Source organism: Xenopus laevis, chromosome 7L, assembly GCF_017654675.1.
Source record: "Xenopus laevis strain J_2021 chromosome 7L, Xenopus_laevis_v10.1, whole genome shotgun sequence".
In the NCBI taxonomy this organism is placed as follows: Eukaryota; Metazoa; Chordata; class Amphibia; order Anura; family Pipidae; genus Xenopus; species Xenopus laevis.
The window spans coordinates 29,058,547-29,084,284 of NC_054383.1; the positions used below are offsets into that span (position 1 = coordinate 29,058,547).

The 25,738-nt window shown below is 39.7% G+C and overlaps 1 protein-coding gene across 1 annotated transcript; it reads left to right on the forward strand.

The window, feature by feature from the left end:
- Positions 1-20: 20 nt before the first annotated feature.
- On the forward strand, positions 21-25,738 carry pi4k2a.L (phosphatidylinositol 4-kinase type 2 alpha L homeolog). Its single transcript, NM_001127807.1, is given in 9 exon segments — positions 21-494; positions 17,280-17,480; positions 18,749-18,880; positions 20,108-20,261; positions 21,633-21,694; positions 22,469-22,565; positions 23,659-23,792; positions 24,356-24,415; positions 24,783-25,738. Coding segments are annotated over 9 exon segments (1,410 nt in total). The 5' UTR covers positions 21-86; the 3' UTR covers positions 24,945-25,738.

A 25,738-nucleotide genomic window follows, 5' to 3' on the forward strand; every position in this document is an offset into this window, starting at 1 on the left:
GAGTCCCACTTGTGAGTCAGCTGATTGTCACCTGTCCTGGGTTAGTGGTGTCCCTGTTTGTTTGTGTGTCACTTCGGGAGGGGAGAATGGATGAGACCAGCCCGTTAGTATCTCCGGACCGGGACCAGACCGAATACTCTTATCAGTCTCAGTGCTCTCCCGGAGCCACAGTTCCGCTTAGTCCCAATGGGCGCTTCTCAGCCTTACCGGGGGTAGTAGTTCGAATACCGGGCACGGCTACATCATGCGGATCAGCGGCGTCCGGACCGTCTCCTCCTGGTTCTCCATGTGACCAGGAGAGGCAGCCTCTGCTGGAACGTTCCCAAACCCGAGCAGCGGCAGCCCAGGCCGAAAGAGAAATGAATAAGTTTCCTGATGACCCCGCGTTTGCTGAGGTGGTGAAGAAGGCGGAGAAGGCCATCATGAGGGATATTTTGCCCGAGAGGATCTCCCAGGGATCCAGTGGCAGCTACTTTGTGAAAGATGAGCAGGGGGTAAGTGGCAATCCATAGGATACAGCTTCATCTTGCTCATTGTTCCTTCAGTCATGGTTTCCAAGCATTCGGCTGTGAGAGGATCCTGGGAGATGGACTGGATAACAGATCATGTAGGGCCACAGGTTGCCATCTTGGCTAGGAATCTGGCAGTGCACCATCTTTAGCTTCATATGCTGCTGATCTCAACACAACTCTGCCCTTAAAGGAACAGTTCAGTGTAAAAATAAAAACTGGGTAAACAGGCTGTGCAAAAAATTTCTAATATAGTTAGTCAAAAATGTAATCTAAAAATGCTGGAGTGAGAGGATGTTTAATATAACAGAACAGAACACCACTTCCTGCTTTTCAGCTCTCTAACTCTTGAGTTAAGTCAGCTACTTGAAGGGGAGCCACAAGGGACATAACTGTTCAGTGAGTTTGCAATTGTTCCTCAGCATTCAGCTCAGATTCAAAATCAACAGTTATGACCCATGTGGCCCCCTCAAGTCACTGATTGGTTACTGCCTGGTAACCAATCAGTGGCAACCTAAAGAGCTGAAAAGCAGGAAGTAGTGTTCTGTTCTGTTAGACACCCAGTCACTCCACAAGTAGCAAATGTGCTAAAACCTTAGTGTTTTTATTTCGATCTCCAACACAACGTTTCGAAAGGTACAACCTCCTTTATCAAGTGTTCCTGATAAAGGCGGTTGTACCTCCGAAACGTTGTGTTGGAGATCGAAATAAAAACACTAAGGTTTTAGCACATTTGCTACTTGTGTCTGCCATCCTATTTCTTCAGCGTATGTAACAAGGGAACCAAGTAAAGCGGCAAGGTTTCTGGATAGAGCACCACCATAATATAGCCATAGCCTTTTGAACTATTGGAAATTACCCAGTCACTCCACCCTTTATATATTACATTTTTGGCTAACTAACTATATTAGAAACATTTTTTATTTTGCACAGCCTATCTATTTACCCAGTTTTTATTTTTACATTGAGCACTTCCTTTAACTAAACGGCCATGGCTCCATCAATAGCTTTGGATGGTAAGCTGTCATGGCTCCATCTTTAGCTTGGAATGCTAACTGTCATGGCTCCATCCTTAGCTTCGGATGCTAACTTGTCATGGCTCCATCCTTAGCTTCGGATGCTAAGCTGTCATGGCTCCATCCATAGTTTGGGGTGCTAAACGGCCATGATTCAATGCTTAGCCTGGGATGCTAAGCGGTCATAACTCCACCCTTCACTTGGGATGCTAAGCTATCATGGCTCCATCCATAACTTTGGATGGTAGGCTATCATGGCTTCATCCTTAGCTTTGGATGCTAACTGTCATGGCTTCATCCTTAGCTTCGGATGCTAACTTGTCATGGCTTCATCCTTAGCTTGGGATTTAACTGGCATGGCTCCATCCTTAGCTTGGGATGCTTTCTTCATGTCAAGCTAAAAATGAACCCCTGAATTGCTCAGCAGCAGCTCAAGCTAGGAAATGGGCATGACAGGTTCAGTAGCATGCCAAGATAAGGATAGCCCTGATACGTATAAGTCTATCTTTATCTTGGGATACTGCTGAACCTGTCATGCCTGCTTCCTGAACTTGAGTTGCAGCTGAGCCTCTCAAGGTTCCATCCTTAATTTATGTTGCTGCTGAGCCTAATACAGCTCTGCCCTTAGCTTGGCTCCATCTTTAGTTTGGGATTCTGCTGAGTTTGTCACTGCTTCATCCTTATTTCATAAGCCTGACACAGTGCTATCTTTATATTGGGGTGCTGCCCAGCTTGTCATGTCTGCTTTCTTATCATCATTTGCTGCTGAACCTCTCAGGGTTCAATTGTGGCTAGGGTAGGGATGCTTCTAAGCTTCACATTACCTTGGAATGCTTCTGGGTCTGACCTACTTTCTTATATATCTTGAGGTTCTACAAAGTTTATATACTTTTTGTCCTAACAGATTCCCACTATATGCTTGGGATGCTGATCTGGTTACTTAGGTCAGCTTGCTAAAGCTGCTAGGCATAAACATAATCACTTGAACACCTGCCTAAGTTTGGTTTTTTGGTGCTCTGTCACCACCTATTCCTTAGGTTGAGATGCTGCTGACCATAATGTATCTTATTTTCCATTATGAGATGCTGCTGAATGTAATGTTTCTCAATTCTTAGTAAGGATTGCTGCTGTGAATATTGCAGCTCTTGCTCTTATGACAGTGTGGGAAGCTGCCGAGCATAATGCAGCCCATTACTCAGCATGGGATGCTGCCCAAATCCAACACAGCCTTCCTCGTCTAGGGATTTTAGGTCATTTGCCAAGGGAATCAGGATGCAGTTCTAAGCTACATTCTATTTTATTTTTATTCTATTGTATCACAGTATGTTTTTGGGCACACAGTCCTTTTACTGAATCAAGAGTACTGTCAGTGCTGCGACATGAGCACAGGAGAGAGAATTATTCACCAAGTTTAAACGTCCACACAAAAGTCAGACTTTTAGACTTGGTGCATATGAAGATTTGTTGCCATTTCTGTACTGCACATGTGTCAAGTCTAAAAAAGGAGCTGGCCATGCCTGGGAGGTAGGGGAAGATTTTGGTGGTCTGCCCGCCCAACAAGCAAATCATAGTGGGGGGCTACTGAGACATGTGAAAAGAATACTGCATTAAAGGGGTGGTTCACCTTCAGATTCTAAGCAACTTTAGACTTTAGTTTATGAGTTATTTGCCTTTTTCTCCTGACTCTTTCCAGCTTTCAAAAGGGGGTCACTGACCCCGTCTAAAAACAAATGCGCTGTAAAGCTGCAAATTTATTGTTATTGCTACTTTTTATTACTCATCTTTCTGTTCCGACCCTCCCCTATTAATATTCCATATTGTCATTCAAATAAGTGCATGGTTGCGAGGGTAATTTGGACCCTAGCAACCAGATTGCTGACACTGCAAACTGGAGAGCTGCTGAATAAAAAGCGAAATAATTTAAAAACCACTAATAATAAAAAATTAAAACCAATTGCAAATTGTCTCAGAATATTGCTCCCTACACCATACTAAAAGTTAACTCAAAAGTGAACAACTCCTTTAATTTGCCAATGTGGTCCTCACCTGACTGAATTTTCAAATCTGTCTCATAGATTTTGGGCAATTTAAATTTTTTGGCATTTGAAACAAATTACCAGTTCACTGAGAAGCCCTTTGTACCCCTCCTTTCTGGCAGCTGCAACCTTTGTGCTTCTCATTATACAGATGGCTTATGATGTGGACTGATAATTTGCCGATAAGAAGTAGCATGTGACTTTACATACAGTTTCAGTTTTTGCCTTGTGTAAGAAATAACAAAAACATGCTTATTTCTTACTTTTTCATTATGTTAAAGGGGTGGTTCACAATTGAGGTATTTTTTAGTATGTTAGCAAGTAAGTCTTCATTATTATATATATTTTTTGAGTTATTCTCTTTTGTCTCTTTCCAGCTTTGAAATGGGTGATCACTGGCCCTAAAAAACAATTGCTCTGTAAGGCTACACATTAATTATTGTTGCTGCTTTTTATTACTCATCTTTCTATTCATGCTACTCCTATTCATATTCCAGTCTCTCTAGACCAGATCACTGAAACTGCAAACTGGAGAGCTGCTGAATAAAAAGCTAAATAACTAAAAAAACACAAATCATAAAAAATGAAAACCACTTGCAAATTGTTTTAGAATATCACTCTCTACATCAGACTAGAAAATCATTTACAAACCCTGTTCATAGACTGTCCTATTTAGATTTTTTTGTAATATAAAACACATTTTAAGTTGAATTGATTTAATCATTAACCTGATACCCTGGGCCTGTGCTTCTGTTAGCAAGCACCATAGAGCAATACCCTTCCTGCTTCTTCTTTCTTCAGTGGCCCCTGGCCAACACATGTGCAGTAGAGTGAAAAATCTGCAGTTTTTTGGTTAAAGCTTGGCTTTCAGGTCTACTTTGCATTCACACTGTTGCTAAGAACGAGGAAGCAGGAAGACTCTCTGTGTTGCTCGCTGAGAAGTACCCTGGGCTACTGCAGTTTTCTGCTAACAGAAGAACCGACCCTGGTACCAGGCAAGTGACTATAATCACTGGGGGGGTGCATAACATTTGGCACCCTTCGGTGATTAACCCCTCTCATTAAAAATGTAACATTTATTTAAAATTTCTTTTTAAGAAAAATTACATTTCCAGTGTGTTATTCAGTACAATATTGGCCAAGGGTCTGAATATATTTGCATAAATAATATTTAATATTTGATATCATGCATTTTTAAGACAAGCCCTTCTATGGAGCACATATTATTGCAAGTAATTAATGAGCACAGCAAAAATTTGAGGCCGTACTTGAAAAACAGTTAAGTGTTTATTTTTATAATTCCACTATTCCTATTGTTGGTTAATATGTCATTTTCCAAGAACAGCCATTTCAAAACCATCACATAACAATGACGAGAATTTGCCCCAACCAGATTAACCAGATTAACCAGATTAACCAGATATGCTTCCAGAAAGATAAATTGACTAGTGCATGTATGGGATGTATAAAACAGGAGGCTACAATAAACAAACCTTACTTTTTAATTGATTTAACTTTGACCTTTTTTCTGGAATAATAATAAACTTGGTTTAATGTATTATATTATGCTTAAGGTCTGGTGATTCAAATTACGGATAGAACATTTTCAAGCTCAGTGAAAATGTATTTTCTTTGTGAAGAGCAGGGGTCCCCAATCTTTTTTTACGCATGAGCCACATTCAAATGTAAAAAGAGTTGGGGAGCAACACAAACATGAAAAAATTTCCTAGGGGATGCCAAATAAGGACTCTGCCTATTTTGTAGCCCCTATGTGGATTGAAAGCCTACAGGAGGCTCTATTTTGCAGTACACCTGTTTTTTATGCAACCAAAACTTGTCTTTAAACCAGAAATTCAAAAATAAGCACCTGCTTTGAGGCCACTGGGAGCAACATCCAAGGGGTTGGTGAGCAACATGTTGCTCACAAGCTACTGGCTGGGGATCACTGGTGTAGTAATAAGGCTAAGGCCAATGGCAGATGGGTAATTTTTTGTGTAAAAACAAACCCGTCTGCCACTGCCAAAGCACATAGGCCTTCATATGGTCACTGCTGGCTACCAGTAAAAAAATGGCATCCTGAGTTTTTTCAAATGGGAAATTGGATAAAATGCAATTTATACTCCGATTAAGTTAAAGGAGAAGGAAAGTCATTTAGCACTTGGGGGTGCCAAATGTTAGGCACTCCAAGTGAATGTAGTTACTTACCTGAAACCCCGGGCCAGTGCTCCCATCAGCAGAAAATTGTGGTTATTCCAGGGAGCACCACGCAGTGCTCCTTCCGGCTTCTTCTTTCTTCGGTTGCATGTGCATTAGAGTGAAAAGCCAAACTGTAGCTAAAAAGTCGGCTTTTTCATTCTACTTAGAATGTGTCTGGCCCAGCAAACTTGAAGAAAGAAGAAGCCGGAAGAGGAGTGCTCAGTGGTGCTCGCTGGAATAACCCATGGCCGGTGCAGTTTTCTGCTGATAGGAGCACCGGCCTGGGGTTTCAGGTAGATAAATACATTCACTTTGGGTGCCTAACATTTGGCACCCCCAAGTGCTAAACGCCTTTCCTTCTCCTTTAAGAAAAATTTTTAAATGTTAGTAAATCTTACTCCAGGTGATCCAACAGTTTTACTATTAGCCCGAATTATAATTATTAAAAAAACCTGTGAGACGAGAATTGCTGGGTTAACACTGTAGTGCATTTCAGGGTTCTTCCTCAGGATAATAATGGAAGTGAAGACTGAAAATAATGAACTGGAAGGAGAACATCCTCTTTTGTTACTGATTACATACAGCTCACATGATAATATTCAGTCCGCTGATTTAAAGTGCAGTGTCATTTGTGGTTTTTCGTTTTAGAGCATGATTTGTGTTAGTGAATTAATCTTCAAGAAGGCAGTCACATTTTTATCGCATTCCCAAATCATGTGATCACGGTTTGCAGCATCTGATCAGTGCAGTTCCTTTGGTAAAATAACACAATATTATAGCAATTTCCATCCAAGGGTTCTATAAGCTATGCATACCTGAATGTAAAAAATGGACAGCAGTGCATTAAAGGGGATCTCTAAAAGAAAGTGTCTGGCTTTTATTATTACAGGTTTGGGATCTATTAGTCTATCAGTCTGTCCCTTTCTCTTCTCTGCCCTTCCCTGATGGTTCTAACTTTTGAAACAATGTAGCAGAAACTAGCTGATTAACAACTTGGAATATGTTATTTTGGATTGTTCACCTTTGAGTTAACTTTTAGTATGACGTAGAGAGTGATATTCTGAGACAATTTGCAAATGCTTTTCATTATTTATTATTTGTGGTTTTTGAGTTATTGAGCTTTTTATTCAGCAGCTCTCCAGTTTCTACTGTCATTTCAGCAATCTGGTTGCTATGGTCCAAATTACCCTAGCAACCATGCATTGATTTTAATAAGAGACTGGACTATGTATTGGAGAGGGTCTGAATAGAAAGATGAGTAATAAAAAGCAGCAATAACATTACATTTGTAGCCTTACAGAGCATTTGTTTTTAGATGGGGTCAGTGACCCTGATTTGAAAGCTGCAAAGAAACAGAAAGAGAAGGCAAATAATTAAAAAACTGTAAAAATAAATAATGAAGACCAATTTAAAAGTTACTTAGAATTAGCCATTCCATTGCATACTAGGGGGGTTATTTACTGAACTCCGAATGGCAAAAACCCAAATACAGGTATATGTGTTTTTTTTACTATAAAATCAGAATTTTTTGGGATTTATTATACCCCGAGGATTGAAAAAGTAAGAATCTGAAAATCCGGCATCTCAGACCTGTTGAGGTTGCATATAAGTCAGTGGGAGAAGTCCCAAAGATTTTTTTTTTATCTGCGCTTGGTTTCGTTCAATAATCCAGGGTTTTCAGGCAAAAATTCTGAAAAAACTTTTCGGGTGGAAAATCCGAAAAATTCGTAGGATTCGTCTTTTTTCACAATCTTTTCAAGTGTTATCCCCACAAACAAAATTTTCAGGAAAGTGTATTAATAAAAAGGCGAAAAAACCAGTGCAGATTTGGTCAGTCTTTTTCAGAAAATATTTAGTTAAATTTGGACTTAAATAACCACCTACAAGTTAACTTAAAGGCGAATCACCCCTTGAACAGGTAATTTTTTTTTAAAATTTACATTGCAGTTAAAGATGGAAGTTTGTAGATCTTCGCTTTTTAAGTTTCCCGCGTTGCAGTTCCCTGTGACTGCAGATATATGCTGTGCTTGCTTAATACAGCCATATGTAAACACTTTTAGGGCCTTATTTATACAAATTTGAGTTTGTGGGGGAAAAAAAACCTGCCAACATGGAAATAACCAGACAAAATGCATGTGACTTTTCTTTTTTCTCAGGTGCATTTTTTTCCACAGAAGAAAACTTGCACACAAGTGAGACTCATTTTGTTCCATTCATTTTCAATCAGGCTGAAAAATATTCCATGCTGTGGCACTTGTCCATTCATTGGCTGCATCTGCAAGGAGTGGTTTGATTTATTATTGGAGTTTATTTTTACTTCTGTTCCTTTTTTTTCCCCAAAATAAAGTTATAGAATATTCCCATAGATATCTATACAACCTTGCCAGCTTTTACTTGCTGTGGTTTTTCTGTTTAGTTTTCACTTTTTTCTTAAAGGGCAGAGACACAAGCTGCTATTTCGGAAGATTAGTCGCCCAGCGACTAATCGCTTCTTCTTCTGGCGACTAATCTCCCCGAACTGCCTTCCAGCCGGATAGAATGTAAATCGCCGGTGGAATGCACTCGGAACACTTTGTTTTCCAAAGTTAACTCACGAGGAAACTTAGGGCGACTTTGGAAAGCCAAATCGATCTGAGTGCCATCCCACCGGTGATTTACATTCTAGCCAACGGGAAGGCAGTTCAGGAGATTAAACGCCCGAAGAAGAAGCAATTTGTCACTGGGCGACTAATCTCCCAAAATAGCAACATGTGTCTCTGCTCTAATAAATCCAAACTTTTGGTGATTTCAGAAATACTCACAATTCTCAAATTGCAAAAGCCTCCAGCATATTCAATTTTTTAAATATATCTGCCCCTTAGGCCTATGGCACACTAGGAGATTAGTTGCTCATGATAAATCTGTGCTACAGTGGGCAACTAATCTCCTGCAAATGCTTTCCTATTGGCAGTAATATAAATCACTGGTGGGAAATCATATGCAGCGCGTCGTTCTTCTGAAGTAACCCGAAGTTGCTATGCGAGGAAACTCCGGGGATATTTTGCAAAACCGAAGCAACATGTATGTTTTGCCTCTAGCGATTTACCTTATTGCCAAATGGGAAAGCATTTGCAGGAGATTAGATGCACGCCCCCTCATTTCTGGCAGTCTGTGACTTTCATATAAATGCATTCAGATATAGCTATTTGCATTCTTGTGCCCAAAGCTGCATAAATTTGATATTGGCATTTCCTTCTCGGGTGCCATGTTCTGTGCATTGCGAGTCTTAGATTTCTATCTGGATAATTCTCACTGCCCTGATTCTCTTGTTTCACGGTGCAGCTGTTACCTATCTGTCGCTTTCTCTTGCTGATGGCATTGAGTGATATTTAAGCCGCACACTTCCTGTGTATGTGGCCAATGTGGGTTTTTTTTATATAACCTTTTACTTTCCTTGCAGTACCTTGCTAAACGAAACTAGTCTTCGCTTACCTGCACTTCACATTTACGGCATGATAAGGGACTGCTTCAAACCCCATCTAACAATGACAGTAGTGTTTTGTTTACAGTTCCTCAATCTTCAACTGAGGCATTTAATCTTCTATCTCACAGAACCACTTTACCGCATAGAAAAAAAGCATTGTTCCTTTTGTGAAAGAGACTTTGTTTTCAATGAATAATGTCGTAAGTGCTTGAAAAATAAAATATATCATTGTTATGGTGTTATAAGCAATTTTTTAAATAACGGGAACATAATAGAGAGTGCACATCATTCTATGCCTCCTCCTGCTTTGTTCTCCTTAAGGGTCAGGGCACACAGGCAGATTCGAGGAGGTTAGTCGCCCGGCAACAAATTTCCTCTTCTTTGGGGCGACTAATCGCCCCGAACGGCCACCCCTGCCTTCCCACTTGCTAAAATGAAAATCGCTGGCTGGATGGCACTTGGATCAATTTGTTTTCCTAACTCACCCGAAATTGCCTCACAAGGAAACTTCGGGCAACGTTGGAAAACAAGCGCCGCAAGTGCCATACCGCTGGTGATTTCTCATTATAGCCGGCGGGAAGGCAGTTCGGGGAGATTGTCGCCCCGAAGAAGAGGCAATTTGTCGCCAGGGCGACAAATCTCCCCGAATCTGCCCATGTGCCCTTACCCTTACAGTGCTTGTATGAGTCTGTGCCTCTGGCACATCAGGAAAATGTTCATGTCAATTCAGTTGCACTGTTTACAATTGCCTGTTCCTATAAGAGCTGTTGCTACTGAATCCCTGATGTTGACTTCTGGCCTGTTACCTGACTATCCCTGCTAGACTTGTACTCTGCTTGATCCATTTGTCCTGATCTGATTTGATCCCTACCTAGTAGACATGTGCGGGTCAGGAAAAAATCAACCTGCACCAACGTTAACCCATGGTCACCCAGAGTTCAACCCAAACCTGCCAAGCTGCAGGTAAATACGCGGGTCCTGCGGGTTTCAGTTTAACCTTAACATCACTATTACCTAGCTGGTGGACCGTTTCTACTTTATATAGAATATGTTGGGTTTGCACAGTCCGAGCAAATATACAAACTAATATACAAATAAAAGGTGGTATAAAAAAAATCTCTTTATATATAGTATAGCAATACAGTGTACATCAATTAAAGTTATATCTCATAGCAATAAATACACAACAGTTTAGTCAGATATAGATCCATACCACCCAGTCATATGTTTGATGCAAAAAGAACAACAAGGAGCGGACACACCAGCAATGAGAATACCCCAATGTTTTGGCACAATAGCCTTTTTCAAGCCTTTGTCAAGAATCCCCTCATTGCTGTCAAGTGTATCCACTCTTGTTGCCTGGGTGTTATGTATCTATGTCTGACAATACTGTTGTGTATATATTGCTTTGATAAAATATAACATTGATTGATTTACATTGTGTATATAAAGAGATTCTTTTTTTATAGCACCTTTTGTTTGTATATTTTCTCTGAGTGTCCAACATACTGTATGCTATATAGAGTCTATGGGTTACTTAATGTGGGGGTACCTTTGTGTTGCCTCGTATAAAACTATTGCAAATTTTTGCTCTGTTGCTGGAGTGCCCGCCACGTTGATCTGTATTTTTGGACCTTTTCTACTTTGCCAGTTTTACCTGTTTTGTCACATCTACTTGTTACTGTCCATCTGGCTATCAGTGCCAATCCTGCCTATCTTGACTGTTCTGCCTGTAACCAGGGTCGACTTAGTCAGTGGGACACTGGAAATAAACTCGGTGGGCCCCCAGCCCTCGTTAGCCCTGCCTACACAGACCCGCTTAGTGATGGAAACTCTCACCTTTACCTGTCCCCTGGCCCGATTGCGGATGCAACAAGTTAAAAATATGGTATGGAGTGGCGGGGGGGGGGCTTTGGCAGGAGCCGAAGGGCAGAGGGAGACTGCAGCTTTGGTGGGTTGCCTGGGGGTGGTAGACCCAACCTGCGCAGCGGTGATGTCACAAAAGGGGTGGGACAGATGCTTGTCTACAAATTGACATGCCAGAAGCTGGCAGTGTGAGGTTGCGGGTTTGGAAGGGACCTCTCAACCCAAACCTGCCCACAACCCAAAGATTTTTTGCAATAGCCGTCTCGAACCAGTGGGTTTCGAGCCAGCCAGCGAGCACATCATTATTCCTCTGCCATTACCAGTCTTTCCTGTCATGCCTATTCTGTAGTACCTGCTTCATTCTTGGTCCCTGACCTAGTGGCCATTGTCCCTTTCAGTAAAATTAGCCTCTCCTGAAGGTTATCACCCAGACAATACCTTTGTTTTTTTATTGTTAAAGGGTAGAACTACATGGCCGAATTCAATGCATTTTCGGCAGATCCGACACGTTGCACCAAAACGCAGGCATCAAGCTGGATGCGACGGAAAATAAGCTAAGAAATACAAATGTCGGATGGTGTTGCAGCATTCATCCAATGCGACACGACTGTCGGATGCAGACGCTGCACAATGCGTCTGCTACCTACAGTCGTGTCGTGTCCGATGAACGCTGCGACACCATCCAACATTGCAATAGCTTGCCTTATTTTCTGTCGCATCCAACTTGACGCCTGCTTTTTGTGCAGCGCGTCAGATCTGCCGAATGTGCAATGAAATCGGCCGTATAGTTCTACCTTATCTGTATAATTAGGAGCAGATCTATGTTATCCCCCCAATTATAGTTACTCCCCCATCTTCTTGACTACTCGTGGACATGGACTAAACAGGCCATAGATTTCTTTTAAATGGTTAGTGTCAATACTAAATAAAATCTATTGGACATATATGTTATCTACATGATGCAATTTCATGTTTGTGTTCAAACCAAAGGTAGCTTCAATTCAAGTACTGGATAGACCTCAGGCATTGCTCTGGGTTGGAAACAGGAGTGGTTAGGAGAGGGTATTGCATTATGTGGGTGGAATTTATGGTGCAATAATAGATACACTTCAAGTTTCGTTTCCTGGAACATTTCACATGATATTTAACATTCCTAGCAATATCACACAGCTTTTCCAGTAATGAATGTTTAGGCAATTCATCTTTTGAATTTTTTGAGTTTTATCTGCTCAGTGCAAATATGATCAAGCAGGAAATTAAAGTTTTATCTCACAGACAAAATCATTTTCTGTATGTTTCTGGTGTTATTATATTTCAGTTCATCTGTGCAGTCTCTCAGATTAACAGAACCTACATGCATTGATTATGCTTCCAATAGAATGTATATAAGGAAAAAAAATACTTTGGTCAATGGCATATTTTTAAACTTAAACTTTTTTTGTCCGGTTTTTATTCATGGGGTAAGTAGCCCAGTTCCTGGGGGATAATGCTGGTGAACTAGAACCCCAAAAATATCAGCCTGCATAGGAAATCTTCAACTGTTAGTGATTATTTTATGAAGGGAAGTCCCAATGCCTAAAGAAAACAACTATTTATATACAGGTATGGGATCCATTATCCATTATGGGATCCATTATCCTGAAACTTCAAATTACGGGGAATGCTATCTCCCATAGACTCCATTTTAACCAAATAATACACATTTTTAAAAATGATTTCCTTTCTGTCTGTAATAAACATTACCTTGTACAGGAGTAGGATCCCTTATCCGGAAACCCATTATCCTGAAAGCTCTGAGTTACGGAATGGCTGTCTTCATAGACTCCATTTTATTTGAATAATTCAAATATAATTTGTAGACTTAAGGTATGGAGATCTAAAGTACAGAAAACTCCTTATCCGAAAAAGCCCAGGCCCTGGGCATTTCGGATAACAGGTCCCATACCTGTATAGAGAAAAGGTCAGGTGTTCTAAGGGACATATTTATAATGCAGTGTATTGAATGCACAATAAAAGACCAACCTTAACCAGAGGTACCCCCTGTACTGGCCCCAATCCCTAGCCGCAGCAAAGTCACACCCCAGTATGACCCTGCTCCCCCTCATACTGATAAATACTGAAAATCTTTGCTTTTTGTTCTCCTTTTATTTTATGCTAAAAACATCTGCTGTAATGTGAAAATACCTGTTTGAAAACCTGCATATTTCAAATGTAAGGGCTTTGGGCTATTCATAAAAGTGTATATGTCAGTTATTCTCGAATTTACCACAAACGTATACATTTTGATGACGTTAGGTTACCTTCTCTGTGTTTGATTTTTTTGCGGCTTCATAGCTACTATTTTTTGTAATCTCTTTATTTTCATTTTTCAAAAGGTAATCACAACAAGCGTCGTACAGTATCTTTGATCATCCATCTGTATTCTTAATGGGATACTGTCATTGGACAACATGTTTATTTCAAAATGCATCAGTTAATAGTGCTGCTCCAGCAGAATTCTGCACTGAAATACATTTTTCAAAAGAGCAAACAGATTTTGTTATATTCAGTTTTGAAATCTGACATGGGGCTAGACATATTGTCAGTTTCCCAGCTGGCCCCAGTCACTTCAATGTGGATCTAAGAACAACACTCAATATTAAAAGCCAAGTCCCACTGAGAATGAGTCAGTTACATTAAGTAGGAGAAATAACAGCCTGCCAGAAAGTAGTTCCATCCTAAAGTGCTGACACAAGTCACATGACTGGGGCAGCTGGGAAACTGACAATATGTCTAGCCCCATGTCAGTTATTAAAATTGAATATAAAAAAAATCTATTTGCTCTTTTGAGAAATGAATTTCAGTGCAGAAGTTTGCTGGAGCAGCACTATTAACGTATGCGTTTTGAAAAAAGCATGTTTTCCCGTGACAGTATCCCTTTAACAAACACAGTACATTTAGTTTAATGGTTGCATTTTTCCAGTTATCATTTTAAAGAACGCAGTAAAGTGTCTATGGTTGCCATATTGCCATATGGAATCATCTAAAGTTGTGAGATATAATTTTTTCGTGTTAACCCTGTTGCCAATACAGTAAATACAGTGTTTGGCTAAATTAAAGCGGTTGTTCGCTGTCCCCTATTTATATTTCTACCTCTTTTTCTAATCAATGTATGGTTGCTAGGATAATATGGGCCCTAGAAACCAGATTGCGGAAATTGCAAACTGGAAAGCTGCTGAATAAAAAGCTAAATAACTCAAAAACCACAAATAATAAAAAAAATTAAAACCAGTTGCAAATTATCTCAGAATATCACTCTCTACATCATACTAAAAGTCAGTTTAAAGGTGAACACAACCCCTTTAGGTTGGGGGAAATGGTTCCTTTTCTGATTTATGGAAATACAGGGCTTTTTAATGTTAATGTTTTTAGCTGTACTTGAGAGTATTGGCACTTCTGCAAGTACACATAATTAGCAAGCCACAGAGTTTTCCATCATCGTCTGTTCGAAGAAAATGACTTTCTGTTCCATTGGAAAGGACAGCAGTGTCAGCCAGGTGATCTGTTTCAGAATAATGAGGTATCAAGTTTAGTGCTCCCCGGGTTTAGACATTTATGAGCTGTTAAGTGAACTCTAAGTTCCTCTCCAGCCATAGAATGAGACGGTTATTCTGCATCGATATGGGTTGCACAAACTGAGCCGAAATCTAGGTAGCTGCTTTAGGGCACAGCATTCTTGTTCAGTTAGCAAGCTGTGTTAGAAGAGCAGTTCTGCATAAATACTATTATTCTACAAACTATGTGATATTTTGTTGCTTTCTAAAGGGAAGATATATTTTGATAAAAAGTAGAATTTCACTTTGCAGAATTTCAGTATATCATAGTGCCATTGTAAATTTTGTCCAGGGATCTGTATCCGCTTGGTATAATGGATATAGTGACTCAAATTCATAGGCACTAATGATAACTGATGACAACTGAATTGCTATGAAGCTCTGTAGAAGGAGCTTTTTTTCCTTTAGGTACCCACAGGTTTGGGATCCATTTTCCAGAAAACATCCAGAAAGCTTCCGAATTACTGCAAGTCTCTCCCATAGACTCCATTTTAATCATATAATTCACATTTTTAAAAAAGTTTGTTTTTTCTCTGTAATAATACAACTGTACCATATACTCAATCCTAACTAAGATACAAGTCATCTCTAATGGGGGCAAAAAAACTTATAGGCTTTATTTAATGTTTACATGATTGTCTAGTAGACTTAAGGTCCCCATAGACGTGACGATTCTTCTTTGTTGAACGACCGATTTCAGTGCAGTCCGACCAATCCGTCAAATTATCTTGTGGTTAGTGGGATTCGAACGATCATACATCTTACTATTTTTTGGCCGACATCTGTCAGAAAATTGATTGGCCAGGTTTAAAAATCTTTATCGGTCCCAGTGCAATCTATCTATGTTTGCATGGCCAAGCAGGCAGCTACTCTTCAGTTTTGCTGGCAAAATCACCTGAAATGGTCTTTTTAGTTGATGGACACATCGTACATTTAAATGATCATTTCGAGATAATCGTGGTCTCACGATAACGATTGGATCTTTTAAAAATCTACATCTATGGCCAGCTTTAAGGTATGAAGATCCAAATTCATGGAAAGACCTTTCTTTAATCCAGAAAACCCCATGATCATTCTAGATTCAGGTCCCAAATGTGTAGTTTAATTATTAAATAGATTCTGTAATGGCATGTGAAAGTATGGTATCTGGAAACCTGATATCCAGAAAGCTCCAAAATACAAAAAAAGACCGTTTCCCACAGACTTAATTTTAAGCAAATAATTTAAGCGTTTCCATATTATTTCCTTTTTATCTGTTATAAAAAAAAAAAACAGTAGCTTGTGCTTGGTGGTAACGAAGCTGCATAAATCCATACTCCTGGCAAAACGATCCTATTGGATTTATTTAACGTTTAAAATAGGGATGCACCTAATCCAGGATTCAGTTCGGGATTCAGCCTTTCTCAGCAGGATTCGGATTTGGCTGAATCTTTCTGCCCGGCCGAACCGAATCCTAATTTGAATATGCAAATTAGGGGCAGGGAGGGAAAAAAGTGACTTTTTGTCACAAAACAAGGAAGTAAAAAAATGTTTTCCCCTTCCCATCCCTAATTTACATATGCAAATTAGGACTTGGTTCAATATTCGGCCAAATCCAAAATAGTAAATTCGGTGCATCCCTAGTTTAAATATTTTTTTAGTAGTCTTATGGCATAGTGATCTAGATAAGAGTCCTGCGCAGGTCCATTTTTTGGGACCTGTACCCGGACCCGCAACCCACATTCTTACCCACTTGGAACCGCTACCCGACCCTACCCGCAAGTACCTTATCCGCAACCCGGACCCGCGACCCACTGACCATCAAGAATCAGGAAGTGTTGTCATTGTAAACCGGAAGTGACATCACCGGAAGTAGACATGACCAGAAAAAAAGGACTAAATATCGCTATTGAGAAGACCCACGGCCCGACCCGCATCTTTACCCGCACCCAGAACTTCTACCTGCAACCGGCTGGGTACCACAGGTTTTTGCGGGTACCCGACCCGCTGCAGGACTCTAATCTAGATTACACTCTTATCCAGAGAACACTGGGTACTTTGACGTTAATATGGTCAACATAATTAGGGCAGCGCAGTTCCTTGGCAAAAATGGTTAGCTTGATTTTGGGAGGTGGGGTTTTGGGTTTTAATCTAAACACGGCATTCTCTACATAGAGTTCCCCTACGTATTAGTAGGTAAGCTCCAAGTGAGTTTGTGGTATGAAGTATGCTCCACATCAGTGTAAATGTGCACTGTTGGGGAAAAAATAATTAAGATAAATTAGAGAAAAGGTAGGTAGCACCACCCATTGATAGAGATGTGAAACAAAGTGGTAGTGTGCAAGGTCATTAATAGTATATAGTTGCATGGAAAAAGGAAAAAAATATGACCCATATAGTTGCACCTTAAGGTGCAACTATATGGGTCATACTTTTTTCCTTTTTCCGTGCAACTAAATGTGCACTGTGTAATGTGCATAACCAAGAGCTCCTGACAGTGTTAGATTAATATTAATTATAGAGATATAGAAGAAAGGGTATGCTATCGCTTGTGGGGATATATCTAGTACACTGATATGAGTTAGTTTTTTAAGAAACTGTCACCTACTCTTTCCATACAGGAAATCATCGCTGTCTTCAAACCTAAGAATGAAGAACCTTATGGGCAGCTTAACCCCAAGTGGACTAAGTGGCTGCAGAAGTTGTGTTGCCCTTGTTGCTTCGGAAGAGACTGTCTTGTTCTCAATCAAGGATATCTCTCTGAGGCAGGAGCCAGCCTAGTTGACCAAAAATTAGATCTGAATATTGTTCCTCGAACCAAGGTAATTTGCTGTGTCCTAGTAAATATAAAGTAGCAAGCTAGATAATACCTAACCTCTTTTTTTTGTGCGGTTTGTCGGGAAAATGATAGGGTACGTGTGTTGGTAGCTTTCTGCTGAATGATCATGCATGTTTTATCACATAAACATAGATTAGATTTATGGCTGTGCTGTGTTATTCAGGAAGGGATGAATATTTTCCTTGGTGAAAAGCAACAGAAATTAGTTTCATAAGACATGCTCTGTAGGTAAATCTGATCCAGCGAAATCAAAGAGCATTTTAAAATAACTTCATTGCAAATTTAGGGATTAGAAATGATAGTGTATATTCCTACAGATGCCTTGCAACCCTGTGAGATATGATAGTGTATCTAAGCACAATTCATTAGCGTTACTTAAAGGATAAGTAAACCTTAAAGTATAAGTTAATGTAAAATTGATGGGAGTGCTATTCTAAAAACATTTGCAATGTACAGTCATTATTTTTGTTTTAAATTTCAAGATATCAAAGGGGACCTGTCACCCAGACATAAAAAGCTGTATAATAAAAGTCCTTTTCATATTAAACATGAAATCCAAATTCTTTTTGTTATTAAAGCATTCATAGGTTTTGTAAACTCATTTAAAAATCTTAGCTGTCGGTCAAATATTGCCTGCCCCTCCTTAGGCATAGAGGCGGGGCAAACAATTACTTTCACTTTCCATTCAGCACTTACTAGATGTCACTGCTCTCCACACATTCCCCCAGTTCTCTTAACCATTTAATTGTGTAGCCAGGGCATGGGGATGGACATCAGGTCCCCCATTCTGGTGCACAAACAAGATTCTGAGATGATACAAACTTACCTTAATAACAGTGTCCACAATATGGCTCCTGCCTGCTTGTTATAATTATGAATTACCAGACTGATGGAAACACGATTCAACTAATTTTTACAGTGTAATTAAAGTTCATTTAAAGTTCACTTTATTATTTGATGAGCTAATTAATTTATCAATTAGTATTTTTCAATTAGTTCATAAATCCTTTAATATCTTGGAATTCAAAAAAAAAAAAATAATGACTGTACATTGCAAACGTTCTTAGAATAGCACCCTCATCAATTTTATATTCACTTGTATTTAAAAAATTGCCATTATGGGATATCGTCAGTGAGCCTGCTATTTAATAAAGATTTGTAATGTTCCTGTACTAATTACTGGTAAATATTTGACACTGATGCAGTTTTTGCCCCAAGGCCTTACAGATTTGCGCTGCTGTTTTCCCACAGGTCGTGTTTCTTGCAAGTGAAACATTTAATTACAGTGCCATTGACAGGGTAAAATCACGAGGCAAGCGCCTGGCATTGGAGAAAGTGCCAAAAGTGGGTCAGAGATTTAATCGAATTGGATTGCCTCCCAAGGTGAGTGAAATGGACAATTTATTGACATTTATGAAAAGCCATATCTAAAATGGTTCCGAAAACAAAGATAAGAAGCTCTTTGAAAATAAAGCTGCTGCCAGAAGGAGCAGATTCTCAGCCAGTGTATAAAGGCAGGCTGAAAATCAGCTGCTCTGTTGGCCTCTTCTCAATTCTGTACTGAGAGGCTCTGCTTTGGCCTAAGTGCAGACATATGAAACGGATTATGCAGAATATGCAGGCCGAAAATCAGCCCCATTTGGCAAAGCAAAGCCATTGACAGTAACTCTAGTCACTTACCTGTTACCATACCGGCCAGGGGTAGTTTTGTGTATACCACCGCCATTTTCCCGCAGCATCCCCTGTGTTTCTTTAGATTTCTTGCATACACAGTACAGAACTGTTCAGAGAATGCTATGCCTGTAAAGATAGAAGGATATGGTTGTGGTCTGTCCTGCAGAAAGCTACTCAGGCTAGGGTCCTGCGCGAGGTCCATTTTTTGGAACCCGTACCCGACTCATACCCGCAACCTGCAATCCGCAACCTAGACCCGCAACCCGCATTCTTACCCGCTTGGACACGCTACCCGACCAGCAAGTACCTTATCTGCAACCTGGAACCCCGACCCGCTGACCATCAAAAATCAGGAAGTGCTGTCGTAAACCGGAAGTGACATCATCTGAAGTAGACATGATCAGAAAAAAGGGGTAAAAATTGCTATTTAGAAGACCCGCAGCCCGACCCGCAGAACCGCCGATCCACGTCTATACCCGCACCCGGAACTTCTTCCCGCAACCTGCGGGGTAACGCAGGTTTTTGCAGGTAACCTGCGGGTACCCAACCCGCTGCAGGACTCTAACTCAGGCCCAGTGTACGTTTTAAAGATGAGGAGCTGCAGCCTGGTAACAGGTGAAAGTTTACCCCTCAGTGACTTGGGCGTGCCTTTTTCTTGAATAGTAAATGCACAGTGTATGATGTTTTAGGTTATATTGACTGCACAATAAATACTGTTTTGCAAACATTCAGCTGCATCCCATTATCAAATATGCATCCTTGGCTGTTTCTTCTTTTCCTTTCTATGAAGCCAAATTGAGAACCAAAACAAAAGAAAAAGAGAGGATGGTGAATGTTATCATAACATTCAGTGCATTATGACACCCTGATTTAATATGGTGTCACAGAGCTCTGTCATGTCACAGTCCATTCATCTCGGTCTTTCATGAATTCTAGGTTGGCTCCTTCCAGATCTTTGTAAAAAGCTACAAAGATGCAGACTATTGGCTTCGGAGATTTGAGGCTGACCCCCTTCCGGAGAATACCAACAGACAACTTCAGCTACAGTTTGAGAGATTAGTGGTTTTGGACTACATAATCAGAAATACAGGTGTGTGTGTGTGTGTATATGTGTATACATTGTAGCAGTGTTTTTTTTTCTTTATTGTTCCTTTTCTACACAATTGCATGTTTAAGGGCCAGATTATTTTTAAAAAGTTTCTTTCAAAATCTTGCACACACTGGGGCTCAAAAATCTGTTCAAGGGCTGCATCCAGTCTGTTTGCCAGCAGTTACACAGTTCTTCAAGAGCACTTACTGTATGAGCTGTATTACCACCCTCATGGCAACCCTTGTAATATTGCTTACTATAGGGACAATGTACAGTATGTGTCTGTTACTTAAGGTCTCCCCCATTCTGTGGCCCTTACAAATAGCTGCCTAACGGCAATGGGTTAATGAGGCACTGTGTATGGAGCTTGTATGTTCTCCCTTCTACAGTTAAAAATATAGACTTGCTCGTGATAAATTTGAATTTTGTGTGTTTTTGAGCCTGTGATGGGAGGAATTAGATTGTAAATTTCACTGGAACAAAGACTGTTGTGAATAACTGAGAATTTTCTGTTCATTACTGGTTAAAGGAGAACTGAAGCCTAACTTAGGAAGTAACTAGAAATGTTGTACATTATGTTTTGTGCTTCTGTACCAGCCCAAAGCAACCACGGCCCTTTAGCATTAAAGTTCTGTGTCTCCAAAGATGCCCCAGTAGCTCCCCATCTTCTTTAGTGCTGATTCACTGCACATGCTCTGTGCTGCTGTCACTTACTGAGCTTAGGGACCCACTCACAATATACAGTACACATAGAATAGAAATGTCACAATATAAGGCTGATTAGTAATTAATACAAATAATTACTACATGGCGGCACAGAAACCAGTGCAATTGGCGTCAGAATTGAATAATCAGCCTTGTAGCATCAGCTTATATTACAGACAAGGAAATCGTCAGTTTGGCACGCACTCAGCAGGACTCCAGATAGCGGTAAAAAATCTCTTTACTTTATTGCACAAACATCTATCGTCCTTCCCTAATTGAGTATATTACAGACAAACCTCATTTTCTGCTTGATAATTTGTGACAATAGCTGCTCAGAGCCCACTGAGCATGTGAGTGTCTCAGACACTTTCCAAGATGGTGACCCCCTGTGACAAGTTTCAAGTCCTGGATCTTTGCTGCTATTGAGAAGCTGAAACTTTAGGCTGGTGCAATAAGTTCAGTATATAAAATATGGCACGTTTAGCCATATTCAGTTTTAGGGGTTAGTTCTCCTTTAACTTGTATGAACTTTAGCAGTAAATATTGAACAGTTAACAATACAGTAAGTAATGCTAATATGAAATAATCTTTATATATGCTGCCTGTTTAAGAACAGTGGTGTTATGTGCCTAAATGATGATAATATATTCCTGTTTTGCTTTACAGACAGAGGTAATGATAACTGGTTGATTAAGTATGACTGCCCCATGGACAGTGCAAGTGCCCGGGTGAGTTTTTGTGTCACTTATAATGATGTGTGTTGAACACTAATTAAAGAATGAATCCAACACCGCAGAGAAAACAGAGTCAAACATTTAAAAGTTATTGTAAAGAATTAATGAATTTTATTTTTAAATCACTAAACTAAATTACAGCATATGTGTATATGTTGTATATAATATATATATATATATATATATATATATATATATATATATATATAATACACAAAAGCCATGAATATCCTGTAAATTATATCCTTATAAACGGTGAGTTCTGATGTCATCAGTTATAAACGGTGAGTTCTGATGTCATTTCTGTCACATGACTCATTGAAATATGTGTATTATAATAAATAAAGTACCCCCAGTTGTAAAATATGAGGATATTAGAAGTTACCTCGGAGTTCCATGACCTGTATAAAAACACTCGGCCTTCGGCCTCGTGTTTTTATATGGTCATGAAAATCCTCGGTAACTTATAATATCCCTATATTTTACAAAAGGGGTACTTTATTCACTATAAAAAGTATGAATGAATGCCCTGTTCTTTTTATAGGCAGACTGTGTATCGGGTATTGTGCATTAAAATATAGATTTGTACTATGCACAGAATTCTGTAGTGTCTTATGTAACATATGTAAATGCACATACTTTTCATGTACTGTACATTTCAGACTCCAAACACCTAATGATTTGTTAGTTAAAGCAAGAGGCCGACATCAACATTTAAAACATAAACGTTTCTGATCAACAGCTCATTAACATGCTTATTTTCCTTAGGATGACTGGGTCATGGTAAAAGAGCCAGTGATTAAAATTGCTGCTATCGACAATGGTTTAGCTTTCCCTCTTAAGCATCCTGACTCCTGGAGAGCCTGTGAGTTTAAATACCATGTATTATTGAGGAAATCTGCATAATGTTATACTTGTTTCTTGTACAATGTATGTTGTGTCAGATGAGCAGATTTTAATTTAGGGATGCACCGAATCCACTATTTGGGATTCGGCCGAATCCCCCGAATCCTTGGTGAAAGATTTGGCCGAATACCGAACAAAATCCTAATTTGCATATGCAAATTAGGGTCAGAAAAGGAAAAAGTGGAAAAAATTCTTCTTTTGTGACTAAAAGGCATGTGATTTCCCTACCCGCCCCTAATTTACATATGCAAATTAGGATTCGGTTCGCCAGGGACAAGGATTCGGCCGAATCCGAATCCTGCTGAAAAAGCCCGGATCCCGAACCGAATCCCGGATTCGCTGCATCCCTATTTTCATTACATTTCCGTACAGCATGTAAGCCCATCAATTTATCTAATAATTCTAAAACAACTGGACTTGCTGAGTAATCATTGAAGACGTTCAAGTCAAGCCCATCAATTCCTCTTTTTAATGATAAAGCATATTTAGTCAGATAATCGCCACTTAATACATTTCTATAATGTTACCCAGGTCTATGTAAACTCTGCAGTCCACCGGCCAGCGATAGAAGCGGTTTCGCCATGCCACAAATGTGATCCAGTATGATCACTCCAAGCACCAATCATACCTCCATCCCAATTGGGTGCTTATCAAATTCCATGTGAAACTATTTGTTTTTCCTGCTATTTTGTTTTTTAAAAACTTGTATCTGACAAAGATGAATAACGCCTACCCAATTTAAGTGTCAGTGGGATCAATTGGGCCTTTAGGTTCACGTACTTGGACTCTGGTAGTGGGATTCCAGCAGCCGGACACTAGTTATAAAAATGGCTGCTGGCTGCATTCTGTCTTCTAATTTGCAGAGCATTGTTAGAAAGTTGATTTCAGTCATGTCACTGTTTCGGCTGAAAATACCTGGTTGTTTAGATAGACACATTTTAAATCGTTTTGGCTTCCATTGTTACTTTCCCATATCCTTAAAGCTGTTCTTTTTATATTTGTCTCCAGATATTTTGAGCAGTTTTACAATAATACATTTCTCTTTTATTTAGATCCGTTTTACTGGGCATGGTTACCACAAGCCAAAATTCAATTTTCCCAAGAAATCAAAGATTTAATTCTTCCAAAGATTTCGGATCCAAATTTTGTCAAAGATTTGGAAGAAGACCTGTATGAGCTGTTTAAGGTTAGCCATATTGCACAATCTGTCATTTTCTCAAGTCAAATTTATAATCCTAAAAAGTTTCTTTGCAGGTAGCAGGATGAAGCTGGCCATAGATAGTCAGATATTCCTTGTAGGACGAGCGTTAGGACATTGATCGGTCGTTGTAATGCAGCTAACCATTCAGATTCAAATTGTAGGATTAAAGTAAAAATGACAAGTTAGACAATGTTCTGGCCATTAATTGGCAGCAATTGTACAAAAGTTATGTCCCAGAAATAGTAGTGACTGTCACCCAAAGATCTTATCATTATCCGGAATTTTCTAACTTTCAGATCAACTAATAACCAATTGCTGTGGTACGAAAATTGTCAGGACAATTATTCGAAGCCCACACACAGTCGGAAAATCTTAGGAAACCTCGTTTTGTACAGTTATATCTGTATTTTTGTTGTAAATGCAACAAAACAAAAAAGGAAAAAAAAAAACCGTTCTAATCCTATCACCTCGCCTTCTTTCTCCGTATCTCAAATTACAGCTGGTAGCTAGAATAACCCTTAATATGCCTCTTGTTTATTTTCCTTTAGAAAGATCAAGGATTTGACAGAGGACAGTTTCGCAAACAGATAGCAGTTATGAGAGGGCAGGTACGTTTTATTGCTTTATGTTTCAATTTACATCTACCGAATTGTTCTATTGAAACTAGTCGCTCTCACTCTCTGGAATCACATGCACATAATTATACCAGATCCCCTGATTACATGATTATATTGTGATATTGAGAACAGCTGAGAGTAAGAACCATGTGTTTAGACAATTTGACAGCTTCAGAAAACATACATTTTTATTAGAACTTTGCTGGCCACAGTCCATTTTACTAAATCCACTGCATTTTCCGCTCTATTTATTTCATAATTCGTAACAATGTGGCCGTAAGGATTGTGCATATGTGATAAATAAGTGAAAGTACTGGTTGTTCATCAATGCTCTAACCTGATACCTCCTCCTATCCAGATCCTTAACCTGACACAGGCTATGAAGGATGGGAAGAGCCCTCTGCAGCTGGTCCAGACCCCGCCAGTCATAGTAGAAACTGCACGGTCGCATCAAAAAAGCACCAGTGAATCTTACACACAAAGCTTCCAGAGCAGAAAACCCTTCTTTTCCTGGTGGTAGTTAAATGAACAAGATATCTGACACAATTAAGGACAAAACGAAAAACTTTCAATGCAGGGCTGTAATGAAGGTCGCTGGGTATAACCAAGCACTGGTAGTGTTCACAATGCTGACATTTCAGAAGGGAACATTCTGATACTTTGGGCTGGTTGGGCACTGACTTACTTCCTTGGAATGTATAACCAGATATAGGAAGCTGCCCATCACAGACCAATGTGCACTTAAAGAAACATTCCAAGTGCATGCATGTGGCATTAGAGGAACACTATGGAACTGTTGGGCATGACTTAGTGACTTAAAACCACTAACAAAGCTTTATAAGGTAAGATCACAGGAATGTAACTAATACAGGCCTACTTCTTACACAACATGCACCACTGCATACACCTTAGTGTTTATCCTATTCTCTTACTGCAAGCTAAACAAAAGCGCACTCGGACTACTTGCACATAATCCAATTCCTGCCAACTGTTCCAATAAACATGTACAATACACAGATGTACAAAATCCTAGCCATGCACGCTTGCCTAGAACTATTACAGGGGTTGCTACGAGTGCATGTACTACCTTATTCAGGTACTGTATCTGGGTTGGACTTACTGACAACACAAGCCTGGAAATGCAAATCGTAAGTAACTGCATGCACTACTTCCAGTGCAAGTGCTCAAGGAAGCCGGTCATGTGATATCCTGCATTGTGTTCTGTTTACAGGCGTATGTGGAGAATGCACACATACTTAGATCTGCTCATTGTCCATTTGCTTGTACCCAAAATAAATAACCTTTAACAACTGA